General features: G+C 40.5%; 1 protein-coding gene and 1 long non-coding RNA gene across 3 annotated transcripts; one reads left to right on the top strand and one right to left on the bottom strand.

The window, feature by feature from the left end:
* The first annotated feature begins 11,594 nt into the window (after window positions 1–11,594).
* Window positions 11,595–25,008, top strand: COX17 (cytochrome c oxidase copper chaperone COX17). Of its 2 annotated transcripts, XR_008546898.2 has the most exons (5): window positions 11,595–11,811; window positions 13,770–13,858; window positions 22,021–22,084; window positions 23,683–23,755; window positions 24,324–25,008. XR_008546898.2 is itself a non-coding variant. In NM_001252540.1 (3 exons), exons 1-2 carry the CDS (start codon window positions 11,705–11,707, stop codon window positions 13,852–13,854), a joined length of 192 nt encoding a protein of 63 aa, NP_001239469.1. In that variant the 5' UTR covers window positions 11,629–11,704; the 3' UTR covers window positions 13,855–13,858; window positions 19,358–19,499. The 2 variants fall into 2 exon arrangements, 1 of the variants encoding a protein (NP_001239469.1); NM_001252540.1 differs by lacking the exons at window positions 22,021–22,084; window positions 23,683–23,755; window positions 24,324–25,008 and adding an exon at window positions 19,358–19,499 and having other exon boundaries at window positions 11,629–11,811.
* LOC107970735 (uncharacterized) lies at window positions 18,922–22,651 on the bottom strand. Its single transcript, XR_001713559.4, has 3 exons — window positions 22,565–22,651; window positions 20,694–20,749; window positions 18,922–19,009 (listed from the first exon to the last, which is right to left on the bottom strand). It is a non-coding gene; the product is annotated as an uncharacterized LOC107970735 (long non-coding RNA).
* Window positions 25,009–26,887: the final 1,879 nt, after the last annotated feature.

Raw genomic sequence — 26,887 nt, 5'->3', positions numbered from 1 at the left:
TAAAGAGATGCCAACATGACATATATATTTTTTAAATCTCATCCCAATAAGTTAGCTGGAGCAGATTCTGCTAGTAAGAAAGGATAGGTATCTTGTAAAAACCCAAGGCAAAAAGCAATGGGCTGAGCTTGAAATGCCATCAGTGGTTTATTAGAAACTCCTACTATTTGAATAATTTTATAACTCCAAGGCAAGGCCTGGCTTAGGTTGGTGGGATTGAGTACTGATAGGGTTGCTTCTGTGTCAATGAGAACAGGTAGGACCTCATTGCCAAGGAGGTTGAGGGGAAGAATTGGAAAAAGCCCCTGTATATTTTTGGATCCCTTTCATTAGGAGGCAGGAGTCAAAGGGCTAAATGAAGAAGACTATTTAGATTGGTTAAATTTATAACAGTTTTTCTTGCTGTGGCCAGGTTGTTTACAATAATGACGGATGCCAGGAGGTGAGTTTCATGAATTAGAGGAGTGGCGCCATTCAGAGCCCTAATTGTTTTCTCTGGGACCTTTCATTTGTTGTAATTGGAGGTTTGGGATTTTTGTAGTCTTCTTTTTATTGGTATCCTCTAGGGTGCTATCTAATTGATTTGCCAAATTAACAAGGTAAAGGATTGGCATGGGTTTTCATTCCCTGCAAGCTTTTTTTACTAACTGAGTAAATTGTTAGGAGAGAACATTAACAAACATAAAGTTAAAGGCAACTCTAGTAGAGTCAATGTCCATGGGAAGGCCAGAATTCTCTTTAAATACAATCTGGAGTCTGTTATAATAGTTATGAACTGGTTCATTTGGTTCTTGGGTACATGCTTGAATTTTATTCTAGTCAATGGCTTTACGGAATGCTTTGGGGATGGCCCTATATAAACTTTTTGCAAGTTACCATTCCTGCTCCCAATATTATAAGCTAGTTTATAGGGAGATGAGGAGGGGTCTTTCTAAATTCTGTTAGGGGTGTGATATGGTTTGGCTCTGTGTCCCCACCCAAATCTCATCTTGAATTGTAGTCCCATAATTCCCATGTGTTGTGGGAGGGAGCTGGTGGGAGATAATTAAATCGTGGGGGCAGTTTCCCCCGTACTGTTCTTGTGGTAGTGAATAAGTCTCATAAGATCTGATGGTTTTATCAGGGGTTTCTGCTTTTGCATCTTCCTCATTCTCTCTTTTCCTGCAGCCATCCATGTAAGATGGGACTTGCTCCTCCTTGCCTTCCACCATGATTGTGAGGCTTCCCCAGCCATGTGGAACTGTAAGCCCAATTAAACCTCTTTCTTTTGTAAATTGCCCCTTCTTGGGTATGTCTTTATCAGAAGCATGAAAATGGACCAATATAGTAAATTGGTACCAGGGTGAGATACTGCTGAGAAGATACCTGAAAATGTGGAAGCAACTTTGGAACTGGGTAACAGGCAGAGATTGGAACAGTTTGGAGGGCTCAGAAGACAGGAAAATGTGGAAAAGTTGGGAACTTCCTGGATACTTGTTGAATGGCTTTTCCCAGAATGCTGATAGCAATATGGACAATAAGATCCAGATTCAGGTGGTCTCAGATGGAGGTGAGGAACTTGTTGGGAACTGGAGTAAAGGTGATTCTTGTTATATTTTAGCAAAGACACTGGTGGCATTTTGCCCCTGCCTTAGAGATTTGTGGAACTTTGAACTTGAGAGAGATGATTTAGGGTGTCTGGTGGAAGAAACTTCTAAGCAGCAAAGCATTCAAGAGGTGACTTGGGTGCTGTTAAAGGCATTCAGTTTTAAAGGAGAAACAGAGCGTAAAAGTTTGAAAAATTTGCAGCCTGACAATGCAATAGAAAAGAAAATACCATTTTCTGAAGAGAAATTCAAGCCAACGACAGAAATTTGCATAAGTAACCAGGAGCCAAATGTTAATTCCCAAGACAATGGAGAAAATGTCTCCAGGGCATGTCAGAGGTCTTCATGGCAGCCACTCTCATCACAGGCTTGGAGGCCTAGGAGGATAAAGTGGTTTCATGGGCTGGGTCCAGGGTCCCCAAGCTGTGTGCAACCTAGGGACTTGGTGCCCTGCATCCCAGCCACTCCAGCCATGGCTGAAAGGGCCAACATAGAGCTCAGGCCATGGCTTCAGATGGCCAACCCCAAGCCTTGGCAGCTTCCATGTGGTGTTGAGCCTGAAGGTGCACAGAAGTCAAGAATTGAGGTTTGGGAACCTTTACCTAGATTTCAGAATATGTATGGAAATGCCTGGAAGCCCAGGCAGAAGTTTGCTGCAGGGGCAGGGCTCTCATGGAGAACCTCTGCTAGGGCAATGCAGAAGGGAAAGGTGGGGTTGGAGCCCCTACACCTACTGGGGCACTGCTTAGGGCACTGCTTAGTGGAGCTGTGAGAAGAGGGCCACCGTCCTCCAGATCCTAGAATTGTAGATCTACCAACAACTTGCACCATGCACCTGGAAAAGCCGCAGACACTCAACACCAGCCCATGAAAGTAGCCGGGAGGGAGGTTGTAATCTGCAAAGCCACAGGGGTGGAGCTGCCCAAGACCATGGGAACCTACCTCTTGCATCAGCATAACCTAGATATGAGACATGGAGTCAAAGGAGATCATTCTGGAGCTTTAAGATTTGACTGCCCCACTGGATTTCAAACTTGCATGGGCCCTGTAGTCCTTTTGCTTTGGCCAATTTCTCCTATTTGGAATAGGTGTATTTACCCAATGTCTGTATTCCCATTGTTTCTAGGAAATAACTAGCTTGCTTTTGATTTTACAGGCTCATAGGCAGAAGGGACTTGCATTGTCTCAGATGAGACTTTGGACCATGGCCTTTTGAGTTAATGATGAAATGAGTTAAGACTTTGGGGGACTCCTGGGAAGGCATGATTGGTTTTGAAATGTGAGGATATGAGATTTGACAAGGGCCAGGGGCAAAATGATATAATTTGGCTCTGTGTCCCCACCCAAATCTCATCTTGAATTATACTTCCATAATTCCCACATGTTGTGGAGGTACCCAGTGGGAGACAATTGAATCACAGGGATGGTTTCCCCCATACTGTTCTCGTGGTAGAGAATAAGTCTCACAAGATCTGATGGTTTTATCAGGGGTTTCCACTTTTGCATCTTCCTCATTCTCTTTGCCTGCTGCCATCCATGTAAGATGGGTCTTGCTCCTCCTTGCCTTCCACCATGATTGTGAGGCTTCCCCAGCCATGTGGAACTGTAAGGCCAAAGGCCAATTAAACCTCTTTCTTTTGTAAATTGCCCCTTCTTGGGTATGTCTTTATCAGCAGCATGAAAACAGACTAATACAGGGTGTGTGCAATTGACCTTTTTCTTCTTTCTTTACTTTTTTTTTTTTTTTTTAAGGCAGGGTCTCACTTTATCACCCAGGCTGGAGTGCAATGGAGTGATCTCGGCTCACTGCAACCTCCGCCTCCTGGGTTCAAATGACTCTCCCTCAGCTTCCTGAGTAGCTGAGATTATAGCTGTGTGCCACCAGGCCTGGCTAATTTTTGTATTTTTAGTAGAGACGGAGTTTCGCCCTATTGGCCAGGCTGGTCTCGATCTCCTGACCTCAGGTAATCTGCCCACCTCAGCCTCCCAAATTGTGGGGATTACAGGCGTGAGCCACCATACCCAGCCACAATTGACCTTTTTCATCCAGTGATTAGCCTGGCCTTCTCCCACAAGCATGTGGACAAGTTGATTAAGATCAGAGAAGCTGGGCTAGTAAGCTTCAATTGTAATGTTAAATTCATCAGCAAAGCAAAGAGGGTCCTGGGTAACTTTAGGAAATTCCTTGGCTTTAACATGGATTTCAGCCTTATTCCAAGGGCATAGACAATCTAAGAAACCTCAGGATTGTTAGTGGGTCTAACCCTACAGGGACGAGTTTTTATAGGTTGAGGATGGGGATCAGAAGCTGGGAGGGTAGTAGGGGAGGAAGTATCAGGATTGAGTGGGGTTTTCAGAAAGGGAAGGGTAGAGAGGAGAGAGAGGTGGTGGTACCAGGGGAGCAGAAAAACTCTGAGTTTCTAAGGCCTTTTAAAATCTTCCTTTTGTTGTTTATCTGTCTTAGTTAACTTAGCGATGGTATTTTGGAGTTAGGTGATTTTTGAGGCTTGAATACATTTAGATGCTTCAAGATACCACTTAAAGTTTATGCCCCTTTCAGGCAATTTAATTTTGTAGCCATGGCCTTCTAATTTAGTTCTAAGAAAACAAGTTAGGCAGTTCAAGAGATGGCCATTGTAATTCCAAATTTTCTTTAGTGTAATTGGTCCATTGCGATAAAAAAAGAATAGGAAGGTGGACCATAATAATTAAGCATATACCAAGCTAGAGTCCCCAATGTTGGGGGGCTATTTTGGTATATCTCTGAATTTGGGGAGTTCATTTGTAAATAAACATATCCAACTGAGTCAGTGCAAAGCCAAACACACAAAAGCCAAAATAAAAATCAAGCACACAAAATGAACCAAAGAATAAAGTACATACTCACCGGGAAGAATGACAAAGCCTTCTTCAAATCCCTTACAAATAGGAGGCCTAATAAATAGGAGAGGAAAGACCCTTCATAAAGAAATCCCAAATAAAGCTGAAGAACTCAAATCCAAAAAAAAAAAAAGGGGTGTTTAACCCAAGAAAGACTCACTGGGGTGAAAAAAGATCACCAGCGGAAGTAGGGGGCTCAAGGGGTCTGACAGTGAGTACTGCACACCATAGTTCCAGGGGCCATTATCTTTCCAAGTGAATCTGCTTTGCATCTCACTTCTGACACCATGTAATGTCAATAAGAGATAGAGACTAATCTCCAAGCAAAAAGAGTTTATTTTGGAATAAACAAAGAAATAGGATTGCAATCTGGGACAAACATACAAACTGAAGTGGTCTCCAATATATTAAAAAAAAAAAAAGGAAATGGTTGAGGTTTCATTGGGAAAAGAGAAAGGTTATTGGTGCTTGTGGCATTTTGCAGGAGCTGGCAAGCTCTGATTGCTGGGTGGCAAAAGTTACTAGGTAAAACAAGCTTTGAAGTCATGGCAGCCATTTGTTGTCAAACTAGTCTTAAAATTGTAGCAGCTGTTTCATTGGATTGGGCTTGTGGGACAGTTTCTGGAGCAGGCTTTTGAGACCTGAGTGTTTTTTCACCCCTATGGTCCTCTAACTCTAAATTTTAGTTGGGTATAACAGGAATGACTCCATTTGTATAATCAATTTTTCACTTTAGATAATCGACCTGTGGTAGACAGATTCTTAAGGTGGCCCCTGGATCCTGACCTCCTGGTGTTCATGTTCTCATGCGATCCCCTCTTTTCAAGTATTTTAGCCAATAGAATATGCCAAATATGATATGATAGATGTAATTACATGGTTCTCTTACATAAGACTGTAATGCCCATATTTCTGGGTGGCTCTCTATCCCTTGCTGGCTTTGAGGAAGTAAGTGACCATGTTGGGAACCCTATTTGGCAAGGAACTACAGGAGGCCTCTAGGAGCTGAGGGTAGCCTCCAACTGATAGCCAGCAAGAAACCAAAGCCTTTAGTCCTACAATAGCAAGAAACTGAATTCTGTCAACAACATAAGATTGGAAGCATATTCTTCCCCAGTAGAACCACAGATGAGACCACAGTCTCGGCTGAAAGCTTGATTCAAGTCTTGTAAGACCCTAATCAAAGAAGTCACTTAAGTAATGCCCTTGACTACAGAAACTGTGAGATAATAAATATGTATTACCACCAGGTATGTGGTAATATTGTTATACAGCTGTATTAGTCTCCTTGGGTTGCAATAACAAAATACCATAGACTGGGTGGCTTAAGCAACAGATATTTATTTTTCACAGTTCTGGAAGCTGGGAAGTCCTAGATCAAGGTGCCAGTCAATTCAGTACCTGGCAAGGATCCTGGCTTTACTTCTGACTTGCAGAGTGCTGCCTTCTTGTTGTATCCACACATGGGTACAACAAAAGGACTCTGGTCTCTTCCTCTTGTTATAAGGGTACTAATACCATCATGGGGGCTCCATCTTCATGACATCATCTAAACCTACTTGTCTCCCAAAGGCTCCATCTTCAAATATCATCACACTGGGGATTACGGTTTCAGTATATAAATTATGGCAGGACACAAACATTCAGTCCATAGTAATAGCAATAAATCACTAATACACAACCTTCGTGAAATTAGGTCATGTCATTTAGGTTACTTGTATTAAAATAACTTTGATATTGGAAAGGGATGTTAGTTCATAAAATTTAATTAAAATGAAGTACATAGTAATGTTGGGAGATAATTCTCCATGGGTGCACATGTTTCTGTGTGTCTTTTTTTTTTTCTTGAGATGGAGTCTCGCTCTGTCGCCAGGCTGGAGTGCAGTGGTGTGATCTCGGCTCACTGCAATCTCCGCGTCCCAGGTTCAAGTGATTCTCCTGCCTCAGCCTCCCAAGTAGCTGGGACTACAGGCGTGTGCCACCATGCCCAGCTAATTTTGGTATTTTTAGTAGAGATGGGGTTTCACTATGTTGGCCAGGATAGCCTCGATCTCTTGACCTCGTGATCTGCTCACCTTGGCCTCCCAAAGTGCTGGGATTACAGGTGTGAGCCACCGTGCCCGGCCTTCTGCATGTCTTTCAAGGGGTGGCACTGTTTGCCTTTGTTCCTTTGTGTAGGAAACAACCTTGGAAGACAAAGGTAGTGTCTACTTTGGGAGCAAAAGTCAGACATTTTTACTGCCCACAACTAAAGATTTGAGTTTCCTAAGCTCACTGTTCCTTTCCTGTAATTCAACCCAGTGCATATGTGGATATCATCTGGCTTTCTTCACGTCACCCTGTGGGATTTGGAGCTCAGGGAACTGGCATAAAAATGCTGATATTCTGCTGCTGCTATTGCTATAAGTAATAAATTGTCCTTCATCTGTGACCTATCTGCTTGGAGGCTTCTACCAATAATATGGTTTGGCTGTGTCCCCACTGAAAATCTCATCTTGAATTGTAATCCCTACGTGTCAAGGGTGGAACCAGGTGGAGGTAACTGGATCATGTGGGCAGTTTCTCCCATGCTATTCTTGTGATAGTGAGTGAGTCTCACATGATCTGATGGTTTTATAAGTGGCATTTCCCCTGTTGGCACTCACTCCATCCTACCATCTTGTAAAGAAGGTCCCTGCTTCTCATTTGCCTTCCACCATGATTGTAAGTCTCCTGGAGCCTCCCTAGCAATGCAGAACTGTGAGTCAATTAAACCTCTTTCCTTTATATTACCCAGTCTTGGGTATTTCTTTATAGCAGCATGAGAACAGACTAATACAACCAACATTCATAAAACTGTGGCAGGCAATTTGAATAAAATTGCAGCTATAAAGAACGTTGTACAGTACATATTTACCTGTGGAAATTGGAAAGCATTTTTTTCTTTGCAGGGGCAGACATAAGGACAAAAATTACCTTACTTTTGTAAGTTAGTTTATACAAAGTAGACATAGTACATTAGGCCAATGAGAATTTAAGTCTTGTAATTCTTATCTCTCAACATATGGTGTCACTCCTTCTCCACCAACAACTACTCACCCTTACTTGGTAAAGCTGGCACACCTGGGATTAGTTAGGCCTGAAAAATGGCTAAAAATACCTTTATCATAGAAGGATTTTAGAAAGTACTTTCTCAGTTGTTGCTTCTGGCATTACCAGGGCTGTCATGCATCCACAAAATTGCTGTTTGGTGCCACTGGTAGCTAATGTCCCCATTCAATAACATACAATAAACATATTCACTGTGGTATGAAAAAGTCCACTACAGTCACCACTTCAAGTCTTAATGCCTGCTAATTTAGCAATTATAGTAATAGCAAAGCGTTCCAAAGGTTTAAAAGAGTTCCAATTCTGGTTAAAATCAAAATTGAGGAGCAAGAGCTTGATATAAAAGGTATGAATCAAACTAATCTCAGAGTTGCCTTTGTAAGACAGATGGGTGAATTTTATCTTTTATTATTTGGTATTCATCAGCCACCTACTGTCAATTTAAACTCTAATTACAGCTCTCTAAAATTATTTTTCTTGGGGGAAGTGGGCTATTAAGATTTTTGTTGGGGTAGAATGGGAAAGGATAAATTTCATATGTTATATACTCCTACCTTTCCTTTAATACCGAAACAGGCCATCCCACGAGTATAGAAGCATTTAGGCTGGGTAGGAGAAGAAAAAATGATAGAGAAAGAAGAAAAGCATAGTGATAACATAAAAATCAAAATTTGACCTTACAGCTTACTTTATATAAATTATTATTATTATTATTTTGAGACAAAGTCTCACTCTGTTGCCTAGGCTGGAGTGCAGTGACGTGATCTCGGCTCACTGCAACCTCCGCCTCCCTGGTTCAAGGGATTCTCCTGCCTGAGCCTCCTGAGTAGCTGGGATTACCGGCGCCTGCCACCACGACCGGCTAATTTTTGTATTTTTAGTAGAAACAGGGTTTCACCATGTTGGTCAGGCTGGTCTCAAACTCCTGACCTCAAGTGATCTGCCCACCTCAGCCTCCCAAAGTGCTGGGATTACAGGCGTGAGCCAGCACGCTCCACCTTACTTCATATAAATTAAAAGGTGGAAGGAAAAGTAACCCACATATGTGGGTTAGCTGTACCATTCTGAAGCAAGAGGATAGTTTAGTAGCTAGATATAAATGACTAAATATTTCACTTTGGAAAGGCCACTGGTCGTTTTTTTCAAAGTCAGGAGAATATTTCATCCTGAAGAAGCAGTTGTTGAAAGAGTGTTAAGGGTTACAGCACTCAGTAAGGAAACCAAAGGTTGTAAATGTCTGGAACACAGCAGGTTAAAGAAGTGTGGTGCAGAAAGGGCTGCTACTCAACTTCTTTGCCTGAGGCCTGCCTGTATTAGCTAACCTGAGGAAGTCACAGGCAGTGTTATCACAACCAGTAATCTTTCTTCCCTGAAGCAAGGAGAGACAGTGGGCCAAAAAATCTTCTCAATTGCAGAAAAGCTGTTTGAGTCTTTGGGTCTGTTATCTGTCCCTACTGTTTATCTCAATTCTCTTAGCTCTCTAAACTCTGTTAGATATTTATCTTCCTTTTCTTCCTTGTTCATTTCCTATACATAAAAATGCAATAGCACAAGTGAATACAGATCAATGATTAGTTTTAAAATAAAAAAAATTTTGCTTTGCATTAATTAATTAATTAATTTTTTTTGAGACAGTCTCACTACATCACCCAAGTTGGAGTGCAGTGGCACAATCTCGGCTCACTGAAATCGCCACCCACTGGGTTCAGGTGATTCTCATGCCTCATCCCCCCAAGTAGCTGGAATTACAGGTTACCACTCCTGGCTAATTTTTGTATTTTTAGTAGAAATGGGTTTTCACCATGTTGGTTGAGCTGGTCTCAAACTTCTGACCTCAGATGATCTGCCTGCCTTAGCCTCCCAAAGTGTGGGATTACAGGTGTGAGCCACTGCACCAGGCCTTGCCTTGCATTTAGATAAATTAAGTACGATAGTAGACAGAGTACAGGGAGAAGATGATGAGACTCAGGATTGCCACTTTCAAGTTATGCAGCCTTGAACAAATGTACACCTCTGAACTTCAATTTTTCCCCAACTTAAATGTAGATAATAATTTTGACTGCCATGAAGATTAAATGATGGTTCACAACCTCGACAGCCCTACATATATGGAAGATATTGTGACTGAAGGTGACATTGTTTCAACTGAATACATATTCTAAGTGAACACATTAGTTTTTTAACTTTTAAATTTTTAAAAAATATTTAGATTTCAAATATTTTCTCCCAATTCTATCATTTATTTGTTAACTTTGTCTATAGTATTGTATGTAAAACCCCAAGCCTTTATTTCGGTGTAATGAATTTCTTCAATTTTTTTGACATGCAATTTGTACTTTTGAAATGTTGTAACATAAGTTATTTCCCCATCCCTCAGTATTAAAATATTCTCCTCCACAATTTGCTATTAATTTCATATTTCAATCTTTCCAATCTAGGTCTTTAATGCATCTAGAGCTCTTCCTTTTAATGTAGTGTTTAATTTTCTCCAGATGGTTAGCCTATTTTCTTTTCCCCAATGATTTGTTGAACCACATTTTATTGTATATTAAGGTTACAAGTGATGTTGATATTGCTCATCCAGGAAGCACTGTTTGATTAGCAAGATTCTAAACAATGTGAGTTAGCACCTAGTTGAAAGAATTGATAATAATGGATGAGGGTGAATTTAGAACATGAGGGTAATGTGTTGTATTATTAAAAATATCAATCCAGAAGGAAATAAAAATCATCCTTATTGAAAGTTTTCAGATGACAAAATGGGGATGGTCTTAGTAACCTGAAAAATACACATACAGAAATTACTCTTATACAGCACCAGTTCACAGACACGCCTGTAAATTCCCTGAGTTAAATATCTATAATATAGAAACAAACTTTGATTAGGTGATGCTGAAAGTTTAAGTACCTAAAAATACCTATCACCCAGCAGCTATTGAACAGTGCCTCCAAGTCCTGCTTTAAAAAATGATTTTATTGGCCAGGCGCAGTGGCTCACGCCTATAACCTAGCACTTTTGGAGGCTGATGTGGGCGGATCACCTGAGGTCAGAGTTCGAGACCAGCCTGGCCAGCATGGCGAAACCCTGTCTCTACTAAAAAATGCAAAAATTACCCGGGCGTGGTGGTGCACACCTGTAATCCCAGCTACTCAGGAGGCTGAGGCAGGAGAATTGCTTGAACCCAGAAGGTGGAGGTTGCAGTCAGCCAAGATCGTGCCACTTCACTCCAGCCTGGGCGACAGAGCAAGACCCTATCTCCAAAAAATAAAATAAAATAAAATAAAAGAGTTTATTGCCTGTTTCCAACAATTCTCTGCAGGAAAAAAATCCAATGATTATATCCATTTCGTTGCGAATAAGACGGGCACCAGTTTATCTATGTACCTGAGGAAATGCTATGGAAATGGTATTTTTCAATTTTATTCATCAGTATATTAATAAATATATGACTGAATAATTCATACTGAATTCAGATCAGTTGGAGGGGGGCTATAAATGCAAATTAGCTGAGGATTTAATGTGCGTAGGAGGTGTATAGGGGGTTAGAGGACCTTTTAAATTCCCCCAGTAGTTGTGGACTCGGTGGCTCTATGTCTTTGCTATTCATTTTTAAATAGGTCAATGAAAGAGAGGAAAGGCCTGCAGTGTGTGGGGATCAGGAAGAAGGCGGATAAAAGAAAAGGGGGAAACTAGTCTGTTATTCAAGGGAACTGGCTTTCACTTGTGGTTTCTCCTGTTTGGCTTGAACAAATCATTTCACCATCTTGGGCTTCCGTTTCGATATTGGGTGGGGAGGAGCGGGTGTTACGAGATCTCTCAGTTGTCTTGCTGCTTTCTTTCTTCGTGAGCCCTCCCCAAGTTGATTTAACAAATACTCTATGACCTAGAGTCCTAGAGTGTAAATACCACAGTCCAGGTGAGCGTTCCGCGGGCCTCCTTGCGCATGCGCTGAAGGGGCACCCTCGCGTTAAGGCCCGAATTTTGCCTCTTCTGCGCACGCGCTCCTTTTAAATTCCCCACCTGTCAGAGAGAAGCAGGACTTCCTGTACTTTTTAGAGCGACTGCCGGAAGTGACTGCGGACGAATCGGCGTTTGGCGAGGCTGGCATAGATTTGGCTGTCTCCGCTCATAGCTGCTTTTGGCGCGAAAGATGCCGGGTCTGGTTGACTCAAACCCTGCCCCGCCTGAGTCTCAGGAGAAGAAGCCGCTGAAGCCCTGCTGCGCTTGCCCGGAGACCAAGAAGGCGCGCGATGCGTGGTCAGTGCGCAGCCGGAGAGGGCGCGGCCGACGAGCCCCGGGCCGCGGCCTGTGCCTTCCGGTGCCTATGCCCTACGGCCTCTGCCCTCTGCCTTCTGCCCTCTGCGCTCTGCCTTCTGCCCTCTGCCCTCTTCCTTCCCCCCTTCCCCCACTCCTCCTCCCTGTCTGCCCCCGCCCCGCCCCATTGCGGCGCTCTGGAGATAATTATTGGGCCTTGTAGGTTTCGTGGTCGGGTCTCTGTTGACTTATCCCGTAGCTTAGTCCCCGGAAACGATGGAGAGAGAGGAGAACGGCAAGCTTCAACCACTCATTCCTTCCTACAAATGTGTTTTGAGTATCTGTTATGGGTTAAGCACTGCGTTAGGTCCGAAGATGTAGACATGGATAAAGATGCATCTTGATATAAAGGAGCTTAAAGTTAATGGAGACATAAACCAATGACTTGTATACCACGTGGTAAGGGCTATGATAGATTTGTTAAGACCAAACAGGAAAGGTTTTCTGGTAATTTCTAAGGCTTTCTCCCAAAATTTAGAGACAGTAGGACACAGAGTGTATTCCTTACAGTTCTGAAGAGTTACGCTTCAACCCTTTTAAGGCAACCAAAAGTTGAAAATCAACCAGTCTACGACGCAGGGGACAAAGTATTAAGAATAGTTCATCTAGATTGTCAATCCACAAAAGATTTGTTCTCATTTTATATAGCCTCTCTTGTGGAGCAAATCTCATTAGAGGACGTCCTCAGATAACGTGAATGTGCATCTCTTCCTCTGGCCCCTTTTGTCTTCCCAGATAGTAGATATAAGAAAGAAATCATTAGTGCTATAATGGGATAATAAGAGTGTAGGAGCTTAGTGCTTTTATTAATCCTCAGTACTTTGTAAATAATACGGGTAGGATTGAAAGACTGCAGTCTGAACAAATTGTTCCAGTGGTAACAGTAAGTGCTGTTGAACCTTGAATAGTATGACAGCATGATTAAGAGTCTGGGATCCACAGTCAAGGTTTGAATGTTAATCCACTAACTTGGTGACCTTGAGCCTCATGTGTCTGTAAAATGACTCTAATAAAAGAAACTCCCTCCAGTATTATTGTAAAGATTAATGATACAAACCATGTCAAGTGGCTAACACAGTATACATGGCAATAAATGATCAATGAATGCTAGCTATTATCTTCACAATGATCTCACTATCCCAGGCAATCTCCCATTTGCAGGCAGCTCTTGAGCTATTGAAGCATGGGTAGAGTTTCCATGGAAGGAGAACCTATTCCCTTTGTTAAATTCCTTTTGCCTCGATTGCCTCAGACCACGTGGGTTCTCCCCAAATATCCATAGTCAGGAGTCAGTTTTTCCTTGTAATTGAATTGGGCTTAACTTGATTATTTGCTAAATCACATTTTCAGGCCTTAGAAATAAAGCTGTGTAGTCCTAGTCTTTACTTTGTGAATTTTACAAGTAAAATATTCTTTGATCATCATGAGGGGTGCTTATCTCGGTCTCCTGGCTACCAGATGTTTTTGATGTAATTAGAAGTAGATTTATTTGGTTGTGTTTGAATGTAGGGCAAAATCAGAAAGTTAATTTCTCTGTGATAATAAGCAGAAAGTTGAGCTGTTCTCTGTGCCCTTCATTTAGCATAAATATTTTACTCAGTCAGTTTATTTCTTTATAGAGCAGTGTTACTCCTTGGATATTGACTAGAGGCAATATTTAATATGCGTGATTATTTCTTATCAGATTTCCCCCCCAAAATCACTTATCTGTGGAATGTCTTCATAGGCATGGGCATATCATAAGATCAAATAAAAACAAAGCTGTTTGAGGTAATAGCATTTGTTTTAATTCCAGCTACATTCCATTATACCCGTGTTTTGTCTCACTCCCCATCACTATCATGCATACTTAATAATGTGCTTAATGCATATTTAGATAACAAGTACATTTTGTTTTATAGTATCATCGAGAAAGGAGAAGAACACTGTGGACATCTAATTGAGGCCCACAAGGAATGCATGAGAGCCCTAGGATTTAAAATATGAAATGGTAAGCTTCTTGCTTCAAAGTTGTGTATTGCTTTACAGATTTAGCAACAATTGGGCTACATTCTCTCTGAAAGGTAGTTCACCTGGTTAATCTAAAATGCCTAAGTATCGATTTGAAAAAACCATGATTTTTCAGTTCCCAATGAAGGGAGTAAATTATGTCAGTAAAGACAGTCATTTAGCGGATTGGGGAAGGGGAGAACTGAGCTTTTAAGAAAGGGTTTGACAAAAGCCTTTGGGTCCCATGGCTTTAGGAAAATTGACTGAAGGAACTAAAAGAAACATATTCTCTTTCTTGTTTCTAATATTGTGGGACTTCAGTAAATGCCTTTTTTTTTTTTTTTTTTTTTTTTTTTTTTTTTTTTTTTTTTGAGACAGGGTCTGACTCTGTTACCCAGGCTGGGGTGAAGTGGCCCAATCACAGCTCATTGCAGCCTCAACCTGGGAGGTTCAGGTGATCCTCCCCTCAGCCTCCTGAGTAACTGGGACTACAGGTGTGGGCCACCATGCCTGGCTAATTTTTTGTATTGTTTTTTAGAGATGGGGTTTCACCATCTTGCCCAGGCTGGTCTCAACCTCTTGGACTCAAGCAATCCTCCTGCCTTGGTCTCCCAAAGTGCTGGGATTAAGAGGTGTGAGCCACTATGCCTGGCCAAAGAATGCTTTTAAGTAGGGAGTGGGTATCCCATGGAAGTATTGCTTTCTGAAAAATGAAAATGGAATTGTAGCATGCTTTATTCGAATAAAACTAAAGCCTCAGGCCATTTTTTTTTTAATTAAAAAGTAAACTTTAATATCAAAAATGCAAACTTGGGGAAGACAGAAAAGATCACACACAGGGCTGTCACTTCACACTTGGAAGGTTGCACAGCGGCCGGGCAGAGGTGCTCCTCACTTCCCAGACGTGGGGCAGCCGGGCAGTGGTGCTCTTCACTTCCCAGACAGGGCGGAAGCCAGGCCGAGGCACTCCTCACTTCCCAGACAGTGGGCAGCTGGGCAGAGACGCTCCACACTTCCCAGACGGTGGGGCGGCCAGGCAGAGGCACTCCTCACATCCCAGACGGGGCGGCAGCTGGGCAGAGGCGCTCCTCACATCCCAGACGGGGCAGCAGCTGGGCAGAGGCGCTCCTCACTTCCCAGACGGGGCAGCAGCCGGGCAGAGGGGCACCTCACTTCCCAGACGGGGCAGTGGCCGGGCAGAGAGGCACCTCACTTCCCAGACGGGGTGGCCGGACAGAGGCACTCCTCACTTCCCAGACAGTGGGCAGCCGGGCAGTGGCACTCCTGACATCCCAGACAGGGCGGTGGGCCTCAGGCCATTTTTAAAAGAACTTGGAACTCTTAACCCATTTTAAGTGCTGAAAGGGACCTTAAGTGATATGTGTCCAACAATTCCACAAACAAATGATACTCTTTTGTTTGGAAGCTCTTTCTTCAGTTATCAACTTAGCTCACCCCCTCGCCCCACTCCCCCTTTACTCAGGTCTCTCTCAAAAGTCTCCTTATTAGAGAGGCTTTCCCTCAACACCCCATGTAAATTACATCCCTTCCCCATCACTCTATCATGGTGCTGTCCTAAGAGCTTTCTGTGAAGATGGACATGCTCTGTATCTGCACTTGCCAGTCTGGTAGCCAGTAGCCATATGTGGCTGTTGAGCACTTGAATTGTGGCTGGTGAGAGTGAGGTACTGAATTTTTAGTTTGTAAAAATTTTAATAGCTACATGTGGCTAGTGGCTACTCTATTCTATACACTGTCACCTGCATGATATATATATTTTTAATTACCTGTGTTGCTTCATGGCAGCTACAATGTAAGCTCTGAGGAAGTAGGAATTTTCTATTTCATTTACTGTCATATCCCCACTACCTATAACAGTGCCTGGCGCATAGTAGGTGCTTAATGGAGGATTGTTAAATGAATGAATAAATAAGGAAATTAAAGCTTATGGTTATGAAATGGCCCCCAAGGTGGGTTGTGCAGTATCAGAACTGGAGCCTCAGTCTCCACACCGATGCCTTCTGCTTTTTGCCCCTACCCTAACTTCCACACCACACTACCACTTTTAACTTAATAACAGCTGAGAGAGAATGCCAAAGCCACATGCCAATATATTAGTACTAGAGAGCCTGGCTTCTTTCCCTTGCACCTCTTTCCTGCCTCTTTGGAATTTCACGTATGGCCAGTCTTCCTCACTGAGCTATAAAAAAGGAGGGATAAGGAACTTGTCACAAGCTGATAAGAAGTTACTGTGTGTAATGGAAAACAGTCTAGGCTGAAAGTCCTGAGGCTTTATTTTTATTCTCCTGATGTTTAGTTTATCATGTTTTTAAGTTTAGCTACATTTAGCTTCATCAAGACATTACTCCTCTGAATTTCACTTATTATTTATAAAAAGAGAACCATAATACATTTTGTGATTCTGTATATAGTATGGTATATCTACTGTTGTGTAAATGATATACTTAAGTTGCTTTTAGAATAGATGGTTATTTAAAGAAATCCCATAATGAACTATTTTATAAAATAGGTAAATTTGAAGGGGAGTGTGTTCTTAAAAAGTATGTGTACTTTATTAACTATTTTTAAAGATGCAACCTTAACATTTGTACATGGTTTCCTTGTTCATGATCTAACTCCCTCGTCAGTTGTGTAAGCTGTAGGCTTGTGCTGAACCTGCCTTGATAAAAAGGGGTGATTAAAAAAAAATGCTAATTTTAGGAATATCAGAAGCTTATCTTGGACTTCATCTGAACCACAAAGGTGGTACAATTGTTATAAGTGGCATATATTCAAAAGTATCATATTATATCATAGTTTTCTTTATGTTATCAGGGCAGAGAGTGAGAATTATGTTTGTGTACTTCATTTGTGTGTAAAAGAAAATGCAAAAGCTTTAGACTTAGAAAATCTACTGCTTAACTGATTGTGTGGTCTTGGGCAGGTCCTTAACTTTCTGTACCTTGGTTTCCTCATCCGTAAAATGGAGACAATAATACATGCCCAAACTACTTCATAGAGTTGTTGTGATGATTAAATGTAAAATAAATCATCTGTAAAAACCAGAACAGAATAGCTCATACCTTAGAGTTGTGGATAGCAGACATTCAGTTGAGGTCTGTTAAGTATATGACTTGATTATTATTGAATCCTGGTTACAAGAAGAACAATCTGAATCCATATAGGACCCTTCTGAGAATTCAAACTGCCATATTTTTCATTTTCAGTGTAATAATATTTTTGGAAGAGGAATGGGTGTTGGATCCTTATTGGTCCCAGGTGTCCTATTTCCCCAACCTCCATGGGGAAATGGAGGCACAGTGAAGTCAAAAAAGACTTGCTCAAGTTAGGAGTGGATAGTGGTAGAATTAAATTAGAGTTAAGATTTTTATATTCTTTAAATCACAGGCACTTTACACTTCATGCCTTGTACGTAATGAGATTTTATTCCAACATATTCATTTTTAGGATTGCACATAATCTTGATCTTCAATCTTAAAACCTCATTATGAATGCTAATTAGAAAGTCTTGTTGCGGAAATGTACAGTTGCATATAACCCAGTAAACAGGCATTGGCTGGAGGGTGAAATCCAACACAACTGTCTGCATTGCTATAAGATAAACTTAACCTAAATCGGTATTTCTTAGACTGTTAGATCACATTTTTCTGAGAATAGCTTCAAAGGAAAAATATTTTGCAAACTTAGATCTTTCTGGCAACGATCATGAAAGTTCCTTAATTCAAAAACCTTTGTAGATTTTAATGTTATTCCTAAGTAGATCTTAATTGTACCTTGAGTGCAGTAGATTGGGAATAAATCTATTATACATTTTTTATACCTAACCTGAAAGTAGGCTACATTCACCCAGTGGTTCTTACCCAGAGGTGCACCTCAGAATCATCTGAAGAATGTTTTCCAGAATTCACAACTTGGGCCCTGGTCTGCACCTGTTGACTGAGAAACTCCTAGATGATTTTCAAGTGCACTCCTCTTTAACAACCACTGGCCTAAGTTGAAGATGAATAGCAGGGATAATGCTAGGCATAAATTATCTGAAAATTTAGTAGTAGCAAAGGCAGAGACTTGAAAACTCAAGAAAAAATAGGTATGGTGGTGATTTTAGACAATTTTTTTCTATTTTATGACTGCTGCTTTTACTGAAAAGAGTAATTAGAAGAACCTAGAACCTCATTAGAAATATAAGGAGGAAATAGATGGCTACTATCTTCCTGCCTTTAGGAGTCAGAAGAAGCCTAAAGAACCTATTTTGGAGACTAAAGTCGTTGAAAGAAATAAAAGGACTAGTACTGAGTAGTGGTGATACTCAATATTAAGTTTAACAACTTAACAGTTGGATGCTTAAAATATGCTGAATTGTACACACACACACACACACACACATAAAACTGGTTATGTGTGAAAATGTGATCCCAAGATAATCCAGAAAGAATAATTTCTGCCATTCAAACATTTGTTCATTCAGCAGATATTTATTAAGACCCTGGAAAATACTGAGGGGAGAAAGATTATCCCTCCAGTCAAAGACTTTACATCCAGAGATATAACCAAACAGGTTTAAATCCAGGGTCTTCCACCACACTGCCCCTTTTGTTATGTAGTCTGTCGCAAAAGTGGTAACAATGCTATGGGCTGCTATAATTGAAAGGTTGAATGGCTTCGTTTTTGGTTATCTTTCCAAACTTTTCTATAAATGTATTCTTCCTTTGAGCCTTTTAGAAAACAGAGTTTAGATGTTTGTATCTTGATGTGGTTTATCTTTATTTAAACCAAATGCAGTGAACAGCTAAATGAGGGAAATATTTGCATTAGACTTGAAGAGTTAGCTACCCCAATTTAATTACCTTCCTAGCATTGTTCTCAATCTTCTGGGATAGGCACTGGGAGAGGTGTGAGAAGCCTGGTATTGACTTGACTGGATCAGCAACCCTATCTATGCTACTCTCCCTTTTTGATTTTTCCAAATGAATGTTAAAGGGTTGCCCTTATCTTGCCTTTGGGATTAAGTGAGTAACTTTCCACAGGAAGTGCCTTGGGTACTGAGCTGACCTTCTGCCTTCTACTTTGTGGATCTTCGCCAGGCATACTTGAATCAGCAAAGAGGGGTTTGCAGGTCTTGTTTCTTGAATATCTGTAAAAATAACTGCTTTAGCCTTTTTTGGAGGATATTTTTGAGAAATATGTATTTCTCAAACACACACACATATGTATTATATATATATACACGCAGAGAGAGTTTTTACTTCAAAAACTTTTGAAGAGTAAATAATATCATGAATAATTTCACTGATGTTTTTAGTTGGGCAAACCTAGAATTTTAAAATGTTGATTTTGAATTTTATGACTGATTTGGAATAATTCTGGCAATTAGTTAATTACTCATCTGAGGCATTCATTTCTAGTGGTCTTAATTCCCTGACTCCATAGATCTGGCATGATGTTTGAAATCTGACTTTCTAAAATAAATATTTTTCTGTAGGTGGTCTGCTGTGTGAATAAATAATTCCTGAAGAATGAAGAAGATTAATTTTGGGAGTTCTTTGACGAACTTTGATATGTGGAAAAAGTATTTATAATTTATTGTAAGAAGAAAGTAAAATATTACTAGTGGAAGATCTTCAGTTGTGTTTCTTTTTTGTGTTCCTCATTTGCTCACGTGGCTTTTTCCCCCAAAGGATATATACCAACAAATCTTGTAACATAAGGTTCTTATGTTCTTATTACTATGTCATTCTGGGAACTCTGGATATCTGTTGTCAGGAGAAAGCAGATATTGATCTCAACCAATGAAATCTCCAGAATTAGGTGCATAGAAGTAAAATAACCCTTTACCAATTCAGAATCAGTGTGGTAGCCATATCATCTCATTCAACACTCTTTTTTTTTTTTTTTTAAACTTTCTTAAAGGTAAGAACAAGCCTTTGGTCTTATTATTTAAACCATTATTGTTATTCTTTACTAGCTGTCTTTTGGAAAATTTAGTTTAGATTTTGGACCAGATTAGGGTAATTTGGCTTGGAAGATCTCAACTGTTTGGCATTATGAATCTGTACATGGGTAGTTACATTTTAAAATAGACTAGGATCTTAAGTTTCGTGCCTACAGGGTAGACAGTTGTCTCTTATTAATTAGAAACTGACTTAGGCTAGAGACTGAATTGGTATTAAATGTCACTAATCAAACAGCTCAGTGCTATGCCATGGTGATGCCTGGAGTTGAACAGAGTGTGATTTCCTTAGTATAGCAACCTTGTCATCCTCATAGCTGCTGATGGGCTAATGAAGTATGATCATATTCTGCTTGTAAGTACATTGAGTCTAAAATCTCAAGAACAAAAGATAATGAGAACATAATTAAGAGGATATGTAATGTTCGTGTGTCATTGTGTGATGGGAAAAGTCCCTCCTTTATAAAATAAGGAGCTGAATCAGATGATTCCGTAAGATTCTTTCCTAATTCATTAAGAGCATGGCTTTGATGTATGACAGACTTAGGTTCAATAGCTGGCTATGTGACCTCAAGCAAGGCATAGCTTCTTTGGGTCTGTTTTTCTCTGCTGGAAAAAAAAAAAAAAAAAAAAAAAGCAGGTACAGAAGTAATACCTAACTTACAAGATTGTCAGTACTAATTAAAAATGATGTATACACAGTATTTAGCACTGTTACTAGCATTCTCTATTATTTTATTGTTTATATTTTTACTTGAATATTCATTTGGATATAATACTTTTAGTAAGCACTTCATGATTTACAGAGATAATCTAGGTGAAGAATAGAATCTTGGACAATTAAGACAGGTATGAACCAACTTCCCACCTAATACAGATCTTTGGCAGGTGGTTATCCAAACTCTGCTTGAATATGTCCTGGAACTGCAAAAAAGAAAACAAAAAAATCAATAACCTTATCACCCATTGTTAATTTCTGATATATACTAGTCTAGACTTTTCCTATGCCTTTATACATTTTTTAAAACAATAAAATTTTTTTTCTATGCTACATATTTTTAATGAGGTTATAACATTATCATGTTTTGCCCCTAAGGTATTTTACCATCAGTGAGTATAGGTCTATGGTGTCATTTGTATTGACTATGTATAAATTCATCTGTGACTTACCATAATTTAACCAATACCCTATTTTTTCTTTTTGGACATTCATTCATTAAACAAATACTTCATATAGAGTGCCTTCTGTATGTCAGATGCCATTCTAGGAATTGGGTCTCAGTCTGGAACAGGATATATGTCAGATAACCTAAATTCTGAATTTTTGTTTGTTTTATTTTGTTGGTTGGTTTAATGGAAACATAATAAGGAAGAAATCTGAAATCCCATCAGTCTACAATAGGACCTCTCTTCGATGACATTCTCACCTCTGTCTCTCTCTCTCTCTCTCTCTCTCTCTGTGTGTGTGTGTGTGTACACCTTTTACTTTTTTTTCTTTTTTTTTTTTTTTTTGGCTACTCTGATAACACTGCAGTAGAAGTCTCCTTATGGAAAGTCTTTACAAGTGTCCTTTACTAATCACTTCAGCTAAGGATGGGCCAGAGGCCATGCGTGTTTTCAAGGCTTTGAGTGAGGACTGCCCCCAAGTGATCTCTAGAAAAAATATATCCATTTACACCTTAGTGTCTGAGAGCACTGATTTCTGTAATCTCTGAGCAACACAATTTTTTTAAACTTTTGCAAGTTTGGTATGCTTGCCTGATTTGTAAGGGAACTGAAAGCACCCTTTTTGGCCTCTGCAACACTTAAAAGTACATCTCACAAGACCCTCTGCCCACCCTTTCCTAGTGCTTAAGTCTTCCCAAAGATGAGGTACAGCATTTCGGTAATAATGAAAAGAGATATCACCACAGTCACTTGAAAAGTGGAGAACTTGGCCTCCTAGTGGGTAACAACCACATTCTAATGCACCTCTTTGCTAAGCCCTTGCTCTTCACAATAATGACACTCAATACGGATATATTCACACTTTTCTCTCTAGTCCCCCCGTTTGTCTAACCTTGAAATGTTTGACTTGAAGGTTGATGAAAACAGGATCATATCCTTAAGTAAGGCCTATCTTGGGAATGCTATGTCTTTCATAGGTCTAATATGACCTATGATGTGATGGAAAAACCATGGTCCTTATTTTACAGGTGAGTGTAGGTGCTTGGAGAGGTTAAGGAAATCACCCTGATCCAATAGCTGGTAACCTGCGAGGTAAGTTGAAGCCCGGTGTTCTTTGGTGTACTAGTTATCCAGTATAAACATCATGTATTTGTAGTTATAAATTCACTTAATGCATACTTAGTGACGGTCTATTATTTGCAGGGAACAGCCCTAGTGTTGATAATTCATGTGTGAATCAGACACGTTTTTCAAGATGAGAGGCTATTTGATTCATCACTTACTGAGGACCTACTATATGCCAACTATACAGAGTAGTAAAGAGTAGTAAGACATAGACTCTACCCTCAAAGAGCTTATAGTCTAGTGGATATATGTATATAAACCGTAGAAATATAAAGTTGAATGCTCAGTGGTATGGTGGATATTCCAAGATGCTTTCCTAAACAGTGCATGTGTGATTATGCCCAGTGTTTATTTCTTTAGGTATTAAAAACTGCTAGATATTCCATCTATGTCAATTATGGTGCTTTTGATAGCAAGTAATAGAAAATCCTCATAAGGAAAACTCACATAGCTGGAAGTCCAGTTAGAGTCAGCTCTAGATGTGATGATATCATAGGGTCACTGATTTCATCCAAGACTCAAGTTATTTTCATCTCAGAGCTTTCTCGTCCAGGACTGATGAAGCCCGTCACGTGCTTGCTTGTTAAAGTCCAGCGGAAGAGAGAGAAACCATTCCCTGGGCATGGACTCTCAGTCCCCTTTTTAAAGGTCTGATTGAGCCAAATTAAGTTATATGTAGTTTTATGGACCAGTAATAGTTATCAACAGAATACCTTATGCTGATTGGCTTACACAAGATCCGCCCCCTCCACCCCACCCCTGCTTAGATCCATGTGCAGGTTTGATATCTGTACAAAACAAATTCCGTCACAATTGAGGAAGAGGTAAATGGATATTGAACAGACAACCAGATTTCCACTACACCATCTTGTTCACCTAACAGGTCACCCTGAACAGTCAAATTGAGTTTATGGAGGAATTCCTCTCATAGTTTGCTCAAACTTCAGAAAGAAAATTATTGGTAGAGCAAAATAATTCTGATGTTCAGTTTTTATAGAATGAGACAATTAGCAGATGTTCAGAGAACTGTTCCCTGAAGAGTTGTCCTTAGTGAGATCTGAATTAGGATGCTTTCAACTGGAAGCAGTAGAATACCCAACTACACTGACACAAGCCATACAGAAAAGTAATTTACCTCCCTGTTAGGAAGTTTGGAAATTAAAAGCTCCTGGTTTGAGATAGTGGCTCAGTGGTGCTTTCAAGAACTTAGCCTTGGCCGGGTGTGGTGGCTCATGCCTGTAATCCCAGCACTTTGGGAGACTGAGGCCAGAGGATTGCTTGAATCCTGGAGTTCAAGACTGGCCTGGGCAACGTAGTGAGAACCTGTCTCTACAGAAAATAAAAACATTAGTTCGGCATGGTGGTACATGCCTGTAGTTTCAGTTACTTGGGAGGCTGGGGTGAGAAGATCGCTTGAACCCAGAGGACTGAGGCTGCAGTGAGCCGTGATTGTGCCACTGCATTCCAGCCTGGCTGACAGAGCAAGGCCCTGTCTTAAAAAAGCAAGCAAACAAAAAAATCTAGGCTTGTTCTATTTTTCTGCTCTTTGCCCTTCTCATCCTTAGGCATATCATATCTCATGACTATGGTAACTTCAAGCATTACATCGTCACACAACTATTCAAGCCTGGATGAAAGGTAGGCCTGCTATCTATCAGGGAGTATACTTTTTCCCAGAAGCTCCCCCACATACTTCCTCTTACATCTCATTGCTCACAGGTCTACTTTTGTGCCAGTCGCTATCAAGGGGAATGAGATATTGTGCTTGGCTTCAACCAATCTTAGTTCAGGCTCTGGCAACTTGGGGAAAAGCCCACCTTCCTTAACATATTGCCCAAGCAAAATTAGATTTGCATAAACTGAAGAAAAAGGGGAAATGGCTATGGAAGACAACCAATAGTGTCTGCTTAAGTTCAACTTGACACTATGTGTCCAGAGCATAAAATTATGCCTCTGTTCTATTTTAGTATCTATACTAGGAAAGTGTTAACCCCAAGCTCAGTGTTTCTCAAACTGTATGTGGTGAAGAACCAGCTTTTTTCCCCTCAATTCATCACAGACCCAACACTAGGAAAATGAAATAAACCCATACAGATTTTAAAATATGCTATACAAACCCAGAATTTTTGTTAGTTTAAAGGCCATAGTTTCTCTATGAAATTGCTATAAAAAATGTCTAAACTCACAGTTTCTGTCCTTACCCCAGCATGAACCAGCATGGACAAGTAACAAACAGTTTGAAGACCAGGCTGAGTTCATGACCACACTTGTTGACTCTGGTGACTTCATAAGCTGGCCCCCGCCTGCCTCGCCTGCCTCTTGTCTGCTGCTCCTTTTGATTCACCTACAACAAGCTGTTCTCTGTTACCAGAATATGCCACGTATTTTGTTTTACTTCTGGGACTGACTTTACAGTCTTCTTTCTTCCTGGAATGCCCTCCTCTAGCTGGGGAAAACCTACTCATCTTTTTAGACCAGATTAAAAGTCACCTTCCCTGTGATGTTTTCTCGTGGAAAAAAATATTTTTTTAAGAGACAGTGGTCTCACTATGTTGCCTAGGCTGGTCTCAAACTCCTGGGCACAAGCAATCCTCCCATCTCAGCCTCCCAAAATACTAGGATTACAGACATAAGCCATCACGCCCCCAACCTCATGAATTTTAGTTAGGTTATAGCAGTATAGTAAAAATCCCTATGGATTGAATTATTTGCTCCCTCATAAGTGTTTTTTCTTTGAATCCTAAGTACACTTATTTTATTGGATTACAGTTTCTGAGTCAGTATCCGGGATAGACCGAAAGTTTCTTGAAGTGATAATTGTCTTATTCATCTTTATATCCCCTGTTCTTGGAACACATAGTCTGTCCTAAATAAATGCCTATTGAATTGAATCAGCTCAACAAATGAGAAAATTTATGTTTCTTTCCTTTTTTCTTTCCCAGTTGTTTTTTATTGTGTTCTGCCTTCATGTTTGTGTATTTCCTTATAAGAACATACCATTTTGACAGACAATACATTTTTTCTTTCCTTTTCTATCAAATCTGGACTTAAACAAGACACAACTTTTCATTGTTGTGTTCTGATCACAGGTCCTATCCTGTGGGCATCAATGTCACTATTACTGCAGGCCACTCTTACTGCAGTGTAATGTCACTATTACATGCACCCATGATTCTCTGACATGTATGCCACCCTGGCAATGTACCCAAATTTCCAGCAGCAATAGATGAGCTTGTATATGCACACATGTAAACTCCCAAAAGTACCTGGTAGGATGTTATTAATATACTGTAGAGAATATACAATTCAGAGACACACTGACCTAGGCTTTAATCCTTATTCACATACTGACTAGCTTTGTGACCTTGGGCAAGTTCCTTAGCTTCTCTGAGCCTGCTTCTTCTATTAAAATAAAAAATAGTTATAGTAAGATAACATAAAACAATAGCTGCTTGACAAATGTTAGTCCCCTCTGCTGAGATAGCACATATGTGGATTGACAGGAAAGCAGGCTGAGTGCAGTCTGGACAGCAGGACAAGTGAACCATAGAGTTAATGGGTCTGCCTGTCTCTTTAATGGGTCAAGGCCAACCTATTTGGCAGGTCTCCTAAGAAAGATGAGCTGCTTTGAAATTGTATCTTGGGCAGAGCTTTGGTTGCTTCTTCATTTCTATGCTTCTGACTTCCCTGCTTACAGCTGGCAGGGACAGCTACTCTGGAAGCTCAGGGGCTACATGTCTGTGATAGAAGGATGAGCAGCTGCTGCTTGTTAAAGTAGGGGGGTTGTTTGGGAGGCAGGCAAGTGACATAAAAACAGTATATGGAAATCCCCAAACCCCACAGTTAAAATGATGTCAGGGGTCCAAATCATGTCCATGGAGTGACCTCAGTGACATTTCTTCTCCAAATACTCTAGCTCTTTACTGATTTTTTTCCTCTTAACTTAGAAAGGAGGAAATAAAGTATATATTTGTTGGTCAGATGATTTTAATGAGGTTAAGAAAAAACTGGCTTCCTTCAACATGCCATGCATTTTCATGCCTCTGTGCCCATGCTTCTGCTGTTCTCACCACTAGAAATGCTGTTCTCCCCACTAGAAATGCTGTTCTCCCTCTACCTGCCTGGTGAATTCAACCCCTAAACCTGAAATTAGAGGCCAGCCCTTCTTTGCATCTTCCCTCCCTGATGCCACCCTTCCTTCTAGGCTGCCACCATCCTTCAAAGTTAACTTGGTTATTGTGCTTCACATACTGAACTGCCTTTGCTTTTTGAGGTCTCTTTACCCTAACAGGGTGAAAGTTCCTCTTGAGGATCTTTGATCCCCAAGGGCTTAGCTCATAAAAGGCACTCAATAAATATTTGTTGAGTGAAAACATCTCCTTCTCACCATATTTGACAATTTCTAATTTCTCATAAATTTTCATCAAGTTATAGCAGCATAGTAAAAGTCCTTATGGATTGAGTCCTTGATTAGTTCTGGGAGGTTACTGAGCACCCCGCCTGTACTTCAGGGGCGATAGGAGTAATGGGAGTAAGTGCTAACCCAGCAGCAGGGAGGAAGAATCAAGGAGTCATTTGGAATCCATAGAGTCACCTTTCTTTCTTTCTTTCTTTCTTTCTTTCTTTCTTTCTTTCTTTCTTTCTTTCTTTCTTTTTTTTCTTTCTTTTTCTTTCTTTCCTTCTTTCTCCTCCTTCCTTCCTTTTTTTTTTTTTTTGACAGAATCTTGCTCTGTCACCCAGGCTAGAATGCAGTGGCACAATTTTGGCTCA

Source organism: Pan troglodytes, chromosome 2, assembly GCF_028858775.2.
Source record: "Pan troglodytes isolate AG18354 chromosome 2, NHGRI_mPanTro3-v2.0_pri, whole genome shotgun sequence".
Taxonomy (NCBI): Eukaryota; Metazoa; Chordata; class Mammalia; order Primates; family Hominidae; genus Pan; species Pan troglodytes.
Note: the sequence above shows the minus strand (reverse complement) of the source record. Positions and strands in the feature narration are given on the sequence as shown.

Excerpts from the sequence above, each read along its gene's own strand:
- COX17 (NM_001252540.1), top strand. The coding sequence starts at position 11,705 with ATGCCGGGTCTGGTTGACTCAAACCCTGCCCCGCCTGAGTCTCAGGAG. Across the intron at positions 11,812-13,769 it reads AAGAAGGCGCGCGATGCGTG|TATCATCGAGAAAGGAGAAG; the intron begins GTCAGTGCGCAG and ends TTTGTTTTATAG.